Source organism: Protomyctophum parallelum (genome assembly GCF_964188405.1).
Source record: "Protomyctophum parallelum genome assembly, chromosome: 21".
In the NCBI taxonomy this organism is placed as follows: Eukaryota; Metazoa; Chordata; class Actinopteri; order Myctophiformes; family Myctophidae; genus Protomyctophum; species Protomyctophum parallelum.
In genome coordinates this window covers 31,292,602-31,308,993 of record NC_139713.1, presented here as the reverse complement: position 1 = coordinate 31,308,993, position 16,392 = coordinate 31,292,602, and the positions used below count along the sequence as shown (strand labels likewise).

Genomic DNA, 16,392 nt, shown 5'->3' with positions numbered 1-16,392 from the left:
GCATGTCCCACATCACATGAAAGTCATACCCATTGATTGCGCTTGAAGTTCTGATGAAGATGGGCAATGAAGACTCCCTGATTTTTGTAACAGCCTGATGAAAGCATTTCAACTTATGGAACTGTTAAACTCCAAACTCTATGGGACATTATACCTTACACTGCAGGACAGAATGAATATGCTATTTTAAAGGACTAGTAGTTTTATTTTGTCTCCCTGTCAAACATCTCTCTTTCCTTCTCCCCTGTTCACTTTTGTAGTCTATTAACATTTGAATAGTTTCTTTGTCTGTAGCTAAATGTTGATGGAGAGGGTTACCATGTTAAATACAACACCCATTCTCCCATGTTCAACCTTAGTTTTATACAATTAGGCCTCTATAATGCTCATTATAAGATGGCACCATTTCCGTCTGATCACTCTGTCTCTCATTGGTGGGCTGCAGACAGTTCAGAAACCAATAGGTATGCCTCCCCCTGGCCAGCCTGATGGAGGGGAAAGGAACTGGTTGGAATAACGTGTTCCTTCCACGCGCTACGTCCAACCAGGGAAACTCCCCCTGTCAGGTGCAAAGGAGCAACTTGGACACTCAGGCATGAAGGAAGCATTAGTTCAAGTCCGTTGCTCTCCCCAGGTTGGCGGAGGGTGTGTAGAGCCCAGGATCACATTAGATGATTGACACAGGGGTGAAAAATGGGTTACAAAATCGCAGATCTTGTAAATAGCAGATCTACAAGCTCATAGAGCGCCACCGAGTGTCGCACTACGAGCTTGTAGATCTGCTATTTTTGAAGAATCGTGAAAAGTGAAAGTGAAAGTGTTTGAGAACAACTGACATAGAAAAACTGCCTTTTCAAGAAAACAGTCAGGATTTAGAAGACATTTGCAGAATCGTTCCCAGGTCAAAATGTGATTAATGTGGTCCAACCTTTCAGCTGCACCGTGTTCCTGGGCTGTAGAAACAGACATCATACAGGAAATAAGTGCTCAAGTCAACACCCGACCCAAACAGTTTAGATAAGACCAGCTTCAAGTACTTACAGGTTCTTCTTGGACTTCTTCTTGGTGCGGTCGGGGTCGAGATCACAGCTGCACGGGGACCCGGAGCTCAGCTGCAGGGAGAGGAAGGGGAACAGAATGCATCATGTACTGTACACACTCCACAGGCGGAAAGCTAGCTATAGCTATTGACTTCCTACTGTATAGCTATAATGTTAAGGGGGATAGAGAAAGAGAGAGAGAGATAGAGAGAGACCAGCCTAAAGAATGGCCCATTGTATTGTGAAGAGTACAGTTTAATCTGAGCTACGGCATGGTCACAGATGGTCTCACATGGATAAAGAGAGAGAGTGCGTGCGTGCCAAAACCTTATTGTACATTTGCATTGAACATACTTTGGTTTCAGCACTGCATGGGCTCTATTTTCACTGAAGTTTCAAATTCAGTGAAAGTTTAAAGTATGACATTTATTATGTTCATCTTAATACATTTATTATGTCCTTTTACAAAATGCCAATGGGTTAAGTGGTCAGACAGTCGGGTTGACCGCGGGCGCTTTTAAGATTTTAAAGTGGGCCCTGGTCCAGAAATAGTCAGGAACCTGTGCCAGGGGTGTCATAGGTTTTCTGAAGGTGGGGGTAATGAGCGTGGGGAGGGGATGAGCGTGGGATGAGCAAAAAAAAATCACACCCGTGTGAACCGAGTGGTGCAACTCCCCTCTCTCTCTCTCTCCCTCCCCCCTCCTCTCTCTCTCTCTCTCTCATTAGCAGGCAACAGTGCAGCACTGTCTCTCTGTTTCTGGCAAACAGCGCCCCTACTGGTACTCATTATGGTGCTCATTAATGCTCTGATCGGTGAACCAATATTTCTCCAGTGCTTGCTCCATGCGCGCCCGCCCCTCTAGACCAGAAAGCACGCTGGCTGGGCCTATTTTATACTTTTGCGTATTACAGCATGTTCCCTTGTGATCATCTCCCTAACTCTAACAATAAACAAAAGCTATGAAGCTATAAACATTAAGCTAATAATGGACGAATACAGTTTCATCGGATTAGAATCTCCTCTGTAAGAAGACTGGCACATTGCTAATTAAACAAGACATTCATTCTAGAACCTATTATATTTCAAATGTAATGGGATCGTTTTGATGCTGTCATAAACAATACAAGCAAATTAGATTGTTCAGTAAGATGAAAGGCTTGACTACAAACACATGCAGCCCGTGCCAATAGGTCATGACCCGGCCCCACCCCTAACCATCCCATCTGATGCCATCGTCAATAGCAGAAGCACTAATTAAGTCAATTTACAACTCACATTACAACCCCCACACGTCAATAAACAGCTGAACACTACATTTTTCATACATCCTCAAAATGGACTTTCAGCTGCCTTTTAGAAGTAATTTACAACATGCTGACAGGTCTACAGGAACCCATTGATTCCATCTCGTCTTAATGGGGAGGTTTGTGGGTTTCGGGAAAACATTAGTCCTTACTAAGTGATTGTATCTGGCAGTCGTGGAAGAGACAATCAGGTTTTGTACTTAAAGGTAGGGGAAGTGATATATGATGATGATGTGATATTTGGTTTGTTTGTTAAGCAGTTAAAGCTCTGTTCTGTTAAAGCTCTGTTCTATTATTTGTTCAATAATAGGGGTCGTCCCATCTCTCCAGCTCTTTGCGTCGCCAATTTCATCCAATCAGGTTGTTTGGATAATGCACAGACCTGGACCACTGAAGCTGCCAGGGTCCGTCCGTGTGTCCGTCTGACTGCGAGCAGCAGTGAAACTGTACACACACATGGGTGCCAGATCCGAACCTCTGCCTTGAATCTTTCAGATCGGCCTGTTATAGATCCAGGAGGCAGATTATTGCAAAACACATGTGTTTTGATATCGCTCCTACATATTTTGTCAAAACATCACGTGAATCGGCACACAAGTATCTCCATAGTCATGTGATCAAGACGGATGCGTCCACTTTTTCATATTCTATCCTATTGCTTTACAAAGTTGCAGGATTTGTCGCAAAATCGCAGGATTTTGAACAAATTATATGAGGCATTCAAATCATGAACGCAGCGTGCCATTTCCATGAAATGTTGCGCAGACATTCCCACTAGAAGATCCCACTTGCCAGATCTACAACAAACACAATTATTTTCCATTTTTGAACATATGATGTATACTTAACATAATGACATGCGCAAAATAGGGACACCAAGTTGTAAGTGGCCACAAAAACTGTGGGCTATCCTCAGTGGTACAGAATATTTTCATTCCACTAAATGTTTGTGTATTCAACAAGGTCTCCTTAAGAGAGACCAGAGACCAATGTAACAGATCGGAATGTCCTGTAAAAGAGTCAAAAACGTGAGTACAGAACAAGCTTTTCTTGTGCTGAAATAGCCAAAGTTACTGCACGTTCATACTGATAAGTTATAAATCTTGCCCTCTCACACAGACGCGCACACACATGCACACACACATACACACACACACACACACACACAGAGCATTCCAACAAGTACAGACTGATTGCATGCTCTCTAGTTGATTCTCAGCGTCCGGGGACTACATGGGTCCACTAGGGGGTTGAAATGGACACGGGTCTGTAACTCTGAGATTGTACAAAATGGTTCCATTTGTACACTCTCAGAATGGTGACACTAAAATAAGCCAATTTGAAATGGGTAGCCATTTCTCCTCAGGCCTTTCACGGCAATCCGGGGCTGTGTTCATGATATCTTGTTCCAAAAACGTGCTTTGCAGAAATTGACCTGCTGGTGGCGCTATATCAGGCAGATGAGAAAAAATGGGGGGGGGGGGGGGGGGGGGGTTCTAGTGGGAATGTGCGTCATAGAAATCACACGCTGCGTTCATGATTTGAGGCATTTTGTTCAAAACTGACCAATCCTGAAAACTTTGGAAGCCAATCTTAGCAAATCAGGATGGAATATGGACAATCGGACAGATCTGTATTGATCACATGACTACAGAGATTCTGTGTAACGATTTGTGTGATTTTTTGACAAAATCTGTAGGAGTAATGTGCAAAAATCAGCCTCATGGTGGCGCTATAGCAGAGGTTCTGCTCTGGCATCCAGGGAGAGTATTTGCTCAGTTTGGCAGCGGCCGGGCTGCCAACAGTGCCTTAGATTAGCTGGTCGCAGATAGGCCGGGACACACACGGACGGAAGGGTGCAAAACATAGTCTCGGGCCATGCCCTCGGCCTGGTGGAGATAATTAACACTGAGAATTGTACGCTGTAGATCAGGGGTCCTCAACTAGAAATGATGAAGGTCCACAAATATTTTTTTGAATAAGGCCGAGGTCCGGTCCCATGCGCGGCGTCCATCGGAGAGCGGGGCTCTATGCCCCTTTAGTATGGTCAAGCCAAGCTTATACAAATCAGATCCCCTTCCAACCAACCAATAATGGGGTGCAGAGTGCAGGCCCGGAGTGGAACTCCAAATCCAAATCACACTGCGCGCGCGCCAGAATTTTGGGGGCCCTTGGGGGACATTTTGGGGGCCTTTGCAGCAATTTCACATGAGAAATGTACCATCTGATGTTATTTATATTATTAACTTCTTCCCTCCATTAACATAAGACACACAATGTAGTTGTGCTGCAGCAATACTGCCTGAATTGAATTGAAATTGACTGTGGCTGGCCTGGCCTGAGCTTAGGAGAGTTTTTTTTTTTTTGTGAAACAGTGCTCTAGCAGTCTAGCACAGTGGTTCCCAAAGTGGGGTCTGGGGACCCCCAGGGGTCCTTGAGGGAGTTCCAGGGGGTCCCCAGCTAAATGATAGTTTGTAACCAAATGGACCCTTATGGTTCTGTAACTCAGTGACCCCCTTTCCACCGGTTGGTTCCCAATGGGAACCGGTTCAGTTATTTTTGGTTCTTAACTTCTTAGTCCATGAGCCAGAGCTCCAAAATTGGTGGGAAAATTTTGACCTATATTAAATTGTTTATAGGATAAATACAAGTAAATTAATACATGATAACCCTTCCACAGTAGTAGATTTTTCATATTTTTGATTATTTTGCATATTTTCCTACATAATGCCTCATTTGCATATTTAAAAATGTAAAATTTGTAATACAATAAATCATTGTCTTTGTGTAAGTACTCAATTGGGGAAGTTCCATGATGATAATCTAATATAGGTATGGTTTTGCCCACTCAATTCATAATTAACGTTCCAATTTTAGAGCTCTGGCTCATGGACTAAGAACCAAAAAGAACTGAACCGGTTCCCATTGGGAACCAACCGGTAGAAAGGGGGCCTGAAAGTGTATACCAAATGACGCTAACGGGTCCATTTGTAGTTTTGTAGATTTTACAATATAAATTGGGGGTCCCAGAAATAGAAATGCCATTAAAGGTATATTCAGTGATTTCACTTAATTCAAATATCACTTATTTTTTGTTTTGTTGTGATAATCCTCTCTACTATAGAGTGTGCTGACCATATAAGGAGTTCCTCCCTGTCGCCAGTTAACCCCTGGGGGTCAAAAAACCTTAGGTTTCGTTTTTGGCTCTCTATCCTGATTGGATGAAAGGCTTAGGTCCCAGCCAAAAACGAAACCTAAGGTTTTTTGAGTGAAATCACTGAATATACCTTTAAATGGGGGTCCGCAGACTAATGTGTGTCAAACTGAGGGTCCTTGAAATTAAACGGGTTGAGAATCACTGCTACAGCCGTAAAAATCTTCTCTAATGGGGGTCAACTGGCATATCTTTTCAAATGGGGATCCGCAGGCTATTGAGTATCCTTTTGGGGGTCTTTGACATGAAAAAGTTTGGGAACCACTGCTCTAGCAGCTATTTCCCAACCAAAAGCCATCTAACACAGCCCCCCCCCCCCACCACCTCTTGCACAGTAGAACGGCTGTATGTCTGTAAGGCCAGTGAAGCAGAACGTTCTAAGCCAACTCTTCTCTAAATATAACCTCGGTACTGGATGTGTGTGCGTGCGCACTCGCGTGTACTTGTATTACTATACTTGTGAGGGCCAGGCCAGCCAAATGTCCCCACATGTGTAGCAGAGTTTGAACAGATAGACGCTGTGAGGACCATTCTACTGGACGGCGCTCACAAGAGAAATAGTTGTTTTATGGTTCATAAAAAGAGATTAAAGGGAGTCAGGCTTACAATCAGGAACAGATTCAGCTCAAGGTTTGGATGAGACATTTAGAGGGTTAGATTTAGGGCTTAGGGTTGGAGTTATATCTGATTTACACTTAAGATGAGCGCCTGTATCGTGCTCCGATCTACCAGCTCACAACACGTTGCAGCTCGAAAATTGGTTATTTTCTCCTGAAGGGTTAGTGTTAAAAATGGTACTAATTGCTGTCCTAAATATTGATGTCTTCAAGAGTATAGTAATACAACATGGGCATGTGCGTGTGTGTGTGTGTGTGTGTGCACGCACATATACAGATTCTCCATGCTTCGTTTCACTGAAGACAGTAAGAAAACACAGAGTTTGCCAAGGAACACAAGGCTGTACGGCCGCCTCGAGGGATACAGATGTCCACACACTGCTGAGCCCTGATAAGATGTGCTGTGCACACACACACACACACACACACACACACACACACACACACACACACACACACACACACATACACAGCTTGCCAATTATGTGTGACGTTTCGCGCACATGCCTCTGCTGGGCACACACACACTTACTTGCAAGCAATTATATACATTGCATGCACGTGCGGAGAGTCAATCATACCGAGCACGTATCGGAAAAATCTCTAGTAAAATACGTGCCCACATACGGGCAGACACGTGCACCCAATCTGCAAACACACATGACCTGACAGCTGAACCGAAGCAACAGACCGTCACACACATTGATGGAAGAAGTACTCACATTCTTTTACTTAAGTAGCAAAACTAATCAATACCCCATTTCAAAAATAGTTACAAGTACCAAAAGTTAAAGTACGGATTATGCAGAAGGTCCCATTTCCCCAGTTTTCAAATAGATAGCAGATCTGCATGCTCACAATGACTGCGTTACAAAGCGATACCGAGTACCTACCCGATGACAGTGTGTAATTTAAAACAACAACACCGCTGGCTGCAGTTATAGTGCTCAGTGTGAATGGCCCTTTAGGCTGCTTGGTATCGGAACAACTCTTGGTTGGGTGTAAGTCCCTGCGATATACTAGTGTTATGTCCAGGGGGTGTACTTCTACATCATGGCTGGGCTGGGGAATGGATTTGTACAGTACAGCAAGCCACGGTTAGTACAGAAACAGGATACCCTATATGGGTGACTGCATGACTTGCACAGAATAATATTAATATATAAACCTGGGGAGTCTATAAATAGCTGTGAACTATTCTTGGCCCAGTCATATTGGACTCCGAATCAACTCAAATCCGAGAGCTGAAACACATTAATAGTGTTCTTTGTGGACGTCCCCCTTCTTCTCAGCAGTGCAGCCCCTCGCTTGTTTTCAGAGGACCTCCGGCCAGGCTACTTACTTCCATTTCGTTACTTTATTTCAGTAGTTCTCAAAGAGGGGTCCGGGGACCACCAGGGGTCCTTGAGGGGGTTCCGGGGGGTCTGCGGCAAAATGAGTCAGCAGACGGCATCAGAATCAGTGTAACCACTTTAACTCGATTCACATCGGCTATCGGAACATAGCCGATCTAGTAGCTCACAACGCATCACATCGCAACGCATAGTGAATTTGTAGATCTGCTATTATCAAAAAAAATCGACACAATGAGGAAAAGTTTTAATTATGTTTTGAAACATTCAACAAAAGTCACTAAATATTTTCAGATGGGCGTCCGCGGCCAAATACATAATACATTGGGGGGTGTCCTTGACATGAAAAGGTTTGAGTACCATGGCAGTATTTTCATATGAAAACAAATGGTGGCGTCTGCGTAGTTCTTTGTGTACTCTGGCATGCGCAGTGTGTTGTGGACTCTTTCCCTTCTGGGCAACACTCTCTCTCTCATTCCATTTTCTACCGTCTTGTTGCAACACCACACGTTTCCTGACATTGTGCGACCTGACCTGTGCGTGTGTGTGTGTGTGTGTGTGTGTGTGTGTGTGTGTGTGTGTGTGTGTGTGTGTGTGTGTGTGTGCGTGCGTGCGTGCGTGCGTGCGTGCGTGCGTGCGTGCGTGCGTGCGTGCGTGCGTGCGTGCGTGCGTGCGTGCGTGCGTGCGTGCGTGCGTGCGTGTGTGTGCGTGTATTTGCTCCTTTAATCGGACCCTCCTCAGCCTACTGTTATCCAGACCCACTTAGGAGACGGCTGCTTCCTGTCAAAATACTTCCGGTATATCACATGACAGGATGTTACTGAACAATGTCCACACAACACTCCATCTCCGTCCCCCCCATCAATGCCATGCTGGTTATTATCCATTTAAAATGCTATCAACATTCCTGCTGGCTTTTCCGATCAAAGGATCCCCTGTTAGTATGAAACGTAGTCATCTTTGATCATTTTGGATGTAGGTCCTTAAAGGACGGACATTCTTGAAGGAGTGATTACTTAGAGACATGCAAGCACTGTCTCCATTGTCAATTTAGTAGCTATATGGCTCGATACTTCAGCTTCTGAAAGTGAATCATGCTTCCCACGGCAACAGCAAATGCATGCATGCGTATTTGCATGCATGCGTATTTGCATGCATGTGTGCAGGTGTGTATGCGTGTGACCAGGTGTGCAAACTTGATTTTTGTTATCTATCGGCCACCAATCTACACAGTAAATATTCTCAGAATCAAATTATCACATCACAATACAGGTGTAAAGAAGTGGGGGGGGGGGGGGGCGGCAAGGAGAAACGTGTCGTGGATAGACAAAAACATATATACATATAGTGTGAATTTAAAACTGAAAGTGTATGAATGGAACCAAATGGATCCTTACGGATCCATTTCATACACTCTCAGACTTAACTGAGAGTTATAGACCTGTTAAGAGTCTCTAATCCGTCCACTTGGCTGCTGGCGGTCCCCACATTGAGAACCCTCCCCCCTCCTGGTCTGACCTGTGCGTCTATTTGCAGCGATGTGAATCTGCAAAGGTGAAGTTCTGCCATAAGCTGCTTGGTGGAATACCCCATAAGCTCTCCCAGAGAAGCGTGGCATAGCGTATGGAATGGAAGGGTAAATATGGAAGAGCGAGCGTCAGGAATGGTGCAAACCAGATTCCAGCCGTGACGGTAGCCGTGGAATGATGCGGCTCATCCACTCGCTCGTGACAGAGGTCACACAAGAGGTCAACGCTTCCAACTCCCAGCAGAGGCAAACAACACCTCGGCCGTCATGGAACAACTGACTTCACTACACCGGGGGAAAAAGTACTCCTACAGTATTTCGTTTTTTTTTACTTAAGTAAATGTCGCAGTAACCCATGTAGAAATCTGCTACAAGAAGTTTAAAGTGCAAAATACAAAAGTAGTGCAAACCTATAATAGTAAATAATTACCAAAAGTACTCCTTATGCAGAATGTCCCATTACAAAAGTATTTCACAATGTATAAAAGAAAATCGAAAAGTACAAAATAGGGCTTAAGTGGTAAATGTTTGTTTTGTAATAATAATCTCAATTTACAACATAAATTGCCCACTTGCCGAAATGTGCTGACCTCGTCACATTTGTGATGACAGCTATGGCCGTTTTTAGCCCAATGAGTGTTTTTGTGCAAAATTAATGCTAGGAATGGATTAAGAATTAAGAATCATGAAAACCCCCTAGTTTGACACATGCTACTTAAAGCATAATGAAATCTAGAAAATGTTGCCTTATATTGATTGTTAATGGTGGCCATATGGATTTGGTCATTGTGGCGACCCCGAAGGTCGCTGGCTCGGGCGCCCTCGCTAAATCATTAGAGCATGCCCTGGGCTACATCTGTGCTTTTAGACGAATTAGCGCAAATATCCCTATGCTACTTCACTAGTAGTGGAGTACTCAATCAAGTAAAAGTATTCTGGGTTCATTTGGTTCCATTTAAACACTCTCAAAGTAATATGGGGGTCATTGAAGTTACAAAGTTTGAGAACCAGTGATCAGATTTCAGAGAAAGACAGTGTGCGTTATTTAATCGTGCACAAAACTCCTATTCACGAGCACCCTTGGCAGTTGATTGGTGTCCAAATATAGTGCCATGTCCCCACAGCTTAACACGGGGTTGGTGGGTGAAACAATGGCACTCTTCAAATTCAATTTTTTTGACGACGAAGCCTGCACGTATTTAATAAAATCATTATTTCAACTTGGGGGAAAATGTCTGAGATTGGTTTCAGGAGTAGATAACTTGATTTACACTGGTTTCACAAGCTGAATGTACTTTTACCAGTCCATCTCTCTGAGAGATATGTAATGTAATACTATTCACATCCACTCTTATTACCACCATATACTGTAGTATATATAGTACTTTTTAGTTTTAAATGAGTTTGTCAGTCTTATATTATCAATATAGCATCAGTGATACAAAGTACTCAAGTGCTGTACTTGAGTAAAAATTTGAGATTACTCCTGTGTGTGTGCGACTGTGCGTGCTATACACAGTTGTGGGGTATTTGCTGATGGGAGACCACATAGCTGGCATGCAGCGGAAGTACACAGCGATCCCCTTGCATGTTCACCAGTCACAACACAAGAGTGTTCATTTAACTCTTAGAATGTACAAATGTAACATTGGTTACACGCGCACACACACACACTTTCAATGTGGGAAAACTTTCCATGGTAATTCTTCCAGGGGCCACAAGGGGGCGCCCCCGCGGACCGCATTTAGCCCGCTGGCCGCCAGTTGAATACCCCTGCCCTACTTGGTACAGCGCCACACAAAAGCATCAAAAGTAGATCTGCTACTCGTGATACTTTTGAATTTGAATCCTGAAAGGTGAACCGACAGAGACGATCGATATTCACGTGCTCCGCAACACTGATGCAATCATATGCCGACCAAACCAGTGGCACACACATGCATTCAATCACCCAGACGACCAAACCAGTGGCACACACATGCATTCAATCACCCAGACGACCAAACCAGTGGCACACACATGCATTAAATCACCCAGACGACCAAACCAGTGGCACACACATGCATTCAATCACCCAGACGACCAAACCAGTGGCACACACATGCATTCAATCACCCAGACGACCAAACCAGTGGCACACACATGCATTCAATCACCCAGACGACCAAACCAGTGGCACACACATGCATTCAATCACCCAGACGACCAAACCAGTGGCACACACATGCATTCAATAACCCAGACGACCAAACCAGTGGCACACACATGCATTCCATCACCCAGACGACCAAACCAGTGGCACACACATGCATTCAATCACCCAGACGACCAAACCAGTGGCACACACATGCATTCCATCACCCAGACGACCAAACCAGTGGCACACACATGCATTCCATCACCCAGACGACCAAACCAGTGGCACACACATGCATTCCATCACCCAGACGACCAAACCAGTGGCACACACATGCATTCAATCACCCAGACGACCAAACCAGTGGCACACACATGCATTCAATCACCCAGACGACCAAACCAGTGGCACACACATGCATTCAATCACCCAGACGACCAAACCAGTGGCACACACATGCATTCAATCACCCAGACGACCAAACCAGTGGCACACACATGCATTCAATCACCCAGACGACCAAACCAGTGGCACACACATGCATTCAATCACCCAGACGACCAAACCAGTGGCACACACATGCATTCAATCACCCAGACGACCAAACCAGTGGCACACACATGCATTCAATCACCCAGACGACCAAACCAGTGGCACACACATGCATTCCATCACCCAGACGTGCGCACGGCAGATGACACCAGTGGGGCCTTCTGGATCATGTCCCGTATTGGCCAAGCATTACAGAGCTGTTGTTTTTTTGGTTGTTGTTGTAGCCGCGTTGCCATGGATGCCACACACAACGCTGTGCCAGGTTATGACAAGCCTGTGCCAGGTTATAATATAGCGACACACACAGGGGCATTAGGGTGGCTGCAGAGCATGGCACTGGTGAAGAAAAGACCTAGGTGAAAGGTTTACATACTGTACGTCATTATACTCCTCTGCACAATGTCTGCATCTGATGACAATGATACAAACACTCCTTTTCAGGGTAGTATAGAAGCCATGTTGCGCTCGATTATATAACCCACAAATCAGTACCGTTGCCGGTACCTATATACTGCAGTGCTGTGGGGAGGTCACACCTCAGCAGTGCTGGAAGAAGTACTGATTTTGTTTTACTTAAGTAAAAGTATCAACGCCACAATGTAGACATACTCTGTTACAAGTAAAAGTCTGGTATTCAAAATGTACTTGAGTAAAAGTACAGACGTATTGGCATCCAAATAATCAGTACCAAAAGTGAAAGTACTCATTAGGCAGAATGTTCCATGTCACAAGTTTGAACAACATACCCAAATCTATTGAAAATAGACAAAGTACAGGGTTGAAGTGGTTAATGTACGTTTTGTATAATAATATTCAAAATCGTCAAAGTAACTAGTAAATGAAGATTTCAAATAATTGTAAGAGTAAAATTACAATATTTGCCTCTAAGATGTAGTAAAAGTATTATAGAAAATAGGAAATACTCAAGTAAGTTAAAAAATACCTAAAAATTCTACTTGCGTACAGTACTTAAAGTAGAGTACGTAAATGTAGTTAATTCACATCACTGCTCATGACTACCGTAGTTGGATTTACAGTATAGACTAGAAATGTAATCCTCATTTACTCATCAGCTGTATTTGCCCTAGGGCTGATAACTGTTAAACCTATGGTATAGCTGAACAATCAGCATAGCTGCATGCTGAACTCAGTCAGCAGCAGAAGGAACTCATGGTTGCTATAGTTGCTGCGTTGCTCAAATGCCATTTTCTGTGTGATTGTGTGATGTGTGATTAAACAACCATTCATTATTTGAATTGCCTTCAGCCCTCACTCATATCCATTGTGCGACATGCTAACATCTGTGTTTCTGTAGTGAATGCATCCTGTTTGTTCCCACACTCCATCACTAGCATAGTTATTTAGCTAATTCACTAGTCTAGGCAAGAATCACACACAGCCGAAAGCTTGCCAACAAACAAATAAGGCTGCATTAGCTTCATTAGTTTTGGATTAGCCAGCGTCTGTGAATGGGATTCTCAAAGAGCGTTAATGTGTTTATTGTAAGAGGCTGAAATCATGCGAATAGTTGGAAATGTATATGGTTCTTTTCCACAACGAAGGGTAGCACAGAACCTACAGTATACCACAACCTGGAACTTTTCAGAACCTGTGAAGTTCTGCGATGTCTTTTGGTTTGTTAACGTTCGTTACCATTATAACCAGAACCACCCCTGAAAGGAAAGGTACGTCCTAAAAAGAAACTCATGAAAAAAAAAGACAAAAAATTAAAAGACCACTTCACCACTTTTCAACATCTCTTCATAGAATTGGTCCTCACTAATGTTCATGATAAAACACCACAATTTTTTCCTACTCAGTCTGTATCTCATAGGAGGGCTTTGGGCAGTTCGGACACCCGTCCACCAGTGACATCATCATTAGGCATATTTTCTTTTAAACAAGATTTTTTTTTAAATATTTTTAGATTTGTATTATCGTGAGAACGATGGCTTCAACTTTTGCATTGTAACTCTTCTTGGTCAACTACCGTATGTGTAGATCTGTGATTTGACCTTTTTTGTCTGAAGATTGAAGCACGGGTCGCAGTCACGTCTGAGTCAGACGTTTTTGAAATAAATGTCCAAAAAAGGGAAGATCAGGTTGAACGTGGTTAAAAGAGCATGGACAACAACGTGGACAATGGAAATTAGGAAATTAGGAAATATTCCATTTCTCTTAATTTCATCCAGCTGTTTTCAAGTTGAATGGAAACTATTGTAACATAATTGGAATTGGCTCAAATGACTGATCATGCGATTATGCAATAATTGTGTGACAGGCTTACAGACAGACAGATGGAATGACATCACCATTCTTAGAGGCCTGCGTGAACTGTAGTAGTTAGACCATAATGTAAACGCCAAGTATAGCAACTATAATATCAGCAGAAATGTATTGGCATGTGAGCCTTGGACTCCTGCGACATGGTTGTCTATATGCAAAAACATTTGATAACTGAAAGAGGAAAGATTAGTCATTTTTGCTTAAATAGTTTCCATATGTTTACTACAAATGTGTGCAATGTGCATTTTACAACATATGTATTACATTCAAAAGCTTGAATGATAGTGGCAGACTTGTAGAGAATTTCCTCATGGTTGTGAAACGATGTATGATATGATGTGGAAATGTTTTTTGTTTGTTTGTTAGACTTTTTATTTTTTCTGGTAAAGAATGCATGATGGGTCCACTGTCCACTGGCCCCTAGGCCTGTCACAATTATTACATAATCGGCTGATTACAATTATTTGCTTTAATCACAAATATGTTTGCATGATTGTCAGATCATCGTTCAAGTGTATGAATTAATCTGTTGAAAATGTGTTTCAAAAATAGCAGAAACAGTAAATGGACAAGCTCAAATGGAAATCTACAGGCGCACAACTCATCACTTTGGGATGCAGTGTCAGCTTGTTGTAGGCCAAAAAGTATAAAATGATAGCCCATGAATTGAATCATAAAAAATTAAAAAAAAGATAGCCCTATGATAGCCCCCATGATAAAAGTCATGATGAAATATTAAAGAAGAGTGTATCAAGTTGCCATGTATTGCTGTACTAATATAGTTTGATGAGAAATATGTTTTATTGAATACTTTACATTGGGTAAAATATACCCGTGTTTAGTGATGGTGTGACAAAATGCATGTAGTGTTCTAGGGTTGGCCTGTTATGGCCATAGTATAATTATTTGGTCATTGTCAGTCATCTCTTTGATGTCTAAGTTATTTGTCATAGCTGTCCTGCGCTATATTTATTTACAAAGCCTAAAAGATGAACAGATGTCATTTTAATTTGATGGTGACAGCCATACTGGTCCATACTGGTCCATACTGGTCCCATAGCAATCTGCTCTTGAACCTCTCATTCTATTTGTCTCATGGGTGTGGGGCATTCTGCTTTAACCCATTAAGACCTGGGGCCCATTCTAAAAATGTCTTCTAAATCCTGTTTTCGTACAAAAAACTTCAATAAAAATACTTGAATAATAAATCCTGTTTTCTGAAAAAAATATACGTTTTCATGTCAAGGACACACACACCTTTTCCAGGAACCTCCAGAAGCAAAAAAATCCCTTAATTTTTTTTTATATATATATATATATATATATATATATTGAAAGATCTACAAGCTCATAGGGTGGCAAAAACATTGTGGCAAAAAGAGAAATAAGTGGTTAAAAAGATTGTACTGCTACATTAAAGGGAGACAGCATAAAAGCACCAGCACAGCAGATGGAAACTCACAGTGTATCAACTACAGTATCTGTTTCTTTGAGAATCCATTTGAATAACTTCATTTTGGGGGATTTAACTTTACCCCACTGGTGTTAACTAACTCTGGGCTGCTTTTTTAATCTTCTTATTCAATGCCATATAGATTAGGACAAAATACATGTGTATTCACAAAACATCTGCTTTAAAGAAGGGCTTTTACTGATAATCTTTACTGTGTGGCATCAATATAGTATTTTGACACAATGCAGGAGCTAGCTGACAACTCCATGTGATAGGCCTTCTCAGAAAACTCCCAACTGCAGCACGTGCGTGCGTGCGTGTGTGAGTGCGTGCGTGCGTACAGTGTGTGTGTTTTATATGCTGGTGTCAAAATGGCTAAATATAAGTCTCTCTGACAGACATTGGGCGCTCGGTAGGAGAACCCTTAAGGCTCCATAGATAGCCAGTAGTACTGTCATGAAACAGGAAGGAGTGCAGCCAGTTGGACAGCTGCGATAATAGCACATCTTCTCTTCAAGCAGGCATCATGTGAACAGCATTATGTTTGGGGTTTCTATGTTTTGCTGGCTGGGTTATTTCGGTGCCACCACGCGCTCCGTGTCTCCGTCATAAAAAAAACACAAGACCAAACACATAAACACGCCAGACAACAATCCTTATCACTGATGCCCAGTGGTGGAGTACTTTTTATACTGGAGTGTTCTATTTGTAGTATCTGTACGTATACTTGAGTATTTGTATGTTTTGAATATACCTTCCTTACTACACCACATTTCAAAAACAAATATTGTACTTTTCTTTCCACTACTGAGCCCTGTTTTAGATTTAGTGAAAATAGCAGATTTACAAGCTCACGTGTCGCAGTGCGTTGTGAGCAGTGAGCTGTGTGTGTGTGTGCGTGTGATATT

At 42.7% G+C, this 16,392-nt stretch overlaps 1 protein-coding gene across 4 annotated transcripts in view; it reads right to left on the bottom strand.

Moving 5' to 3' along the window:
• The window catches only part of rgs3a (regulator of G protein signaling 3a), a 193,447-nt gene that overhangs the window by 23,178 nt on the left and 153,877 nt on the right, over positions 1 to 16,392 (bottom strand). For all 4 annotated transcript variants that reach the window (XM_083793657.1, XM_083793655.1, XM_083793653.1 and 1 more), the window contains one exon: positions 1,042 to 1,112. In XM_083793657.1, coding sequence (XP_083649783.1) covers positions 1,042 to 1,112 — 71 coding nt within the window. The remainder of the gene's footprint in view (positions 1 to 1,041; positions 1,113 to 16,392) is intronic.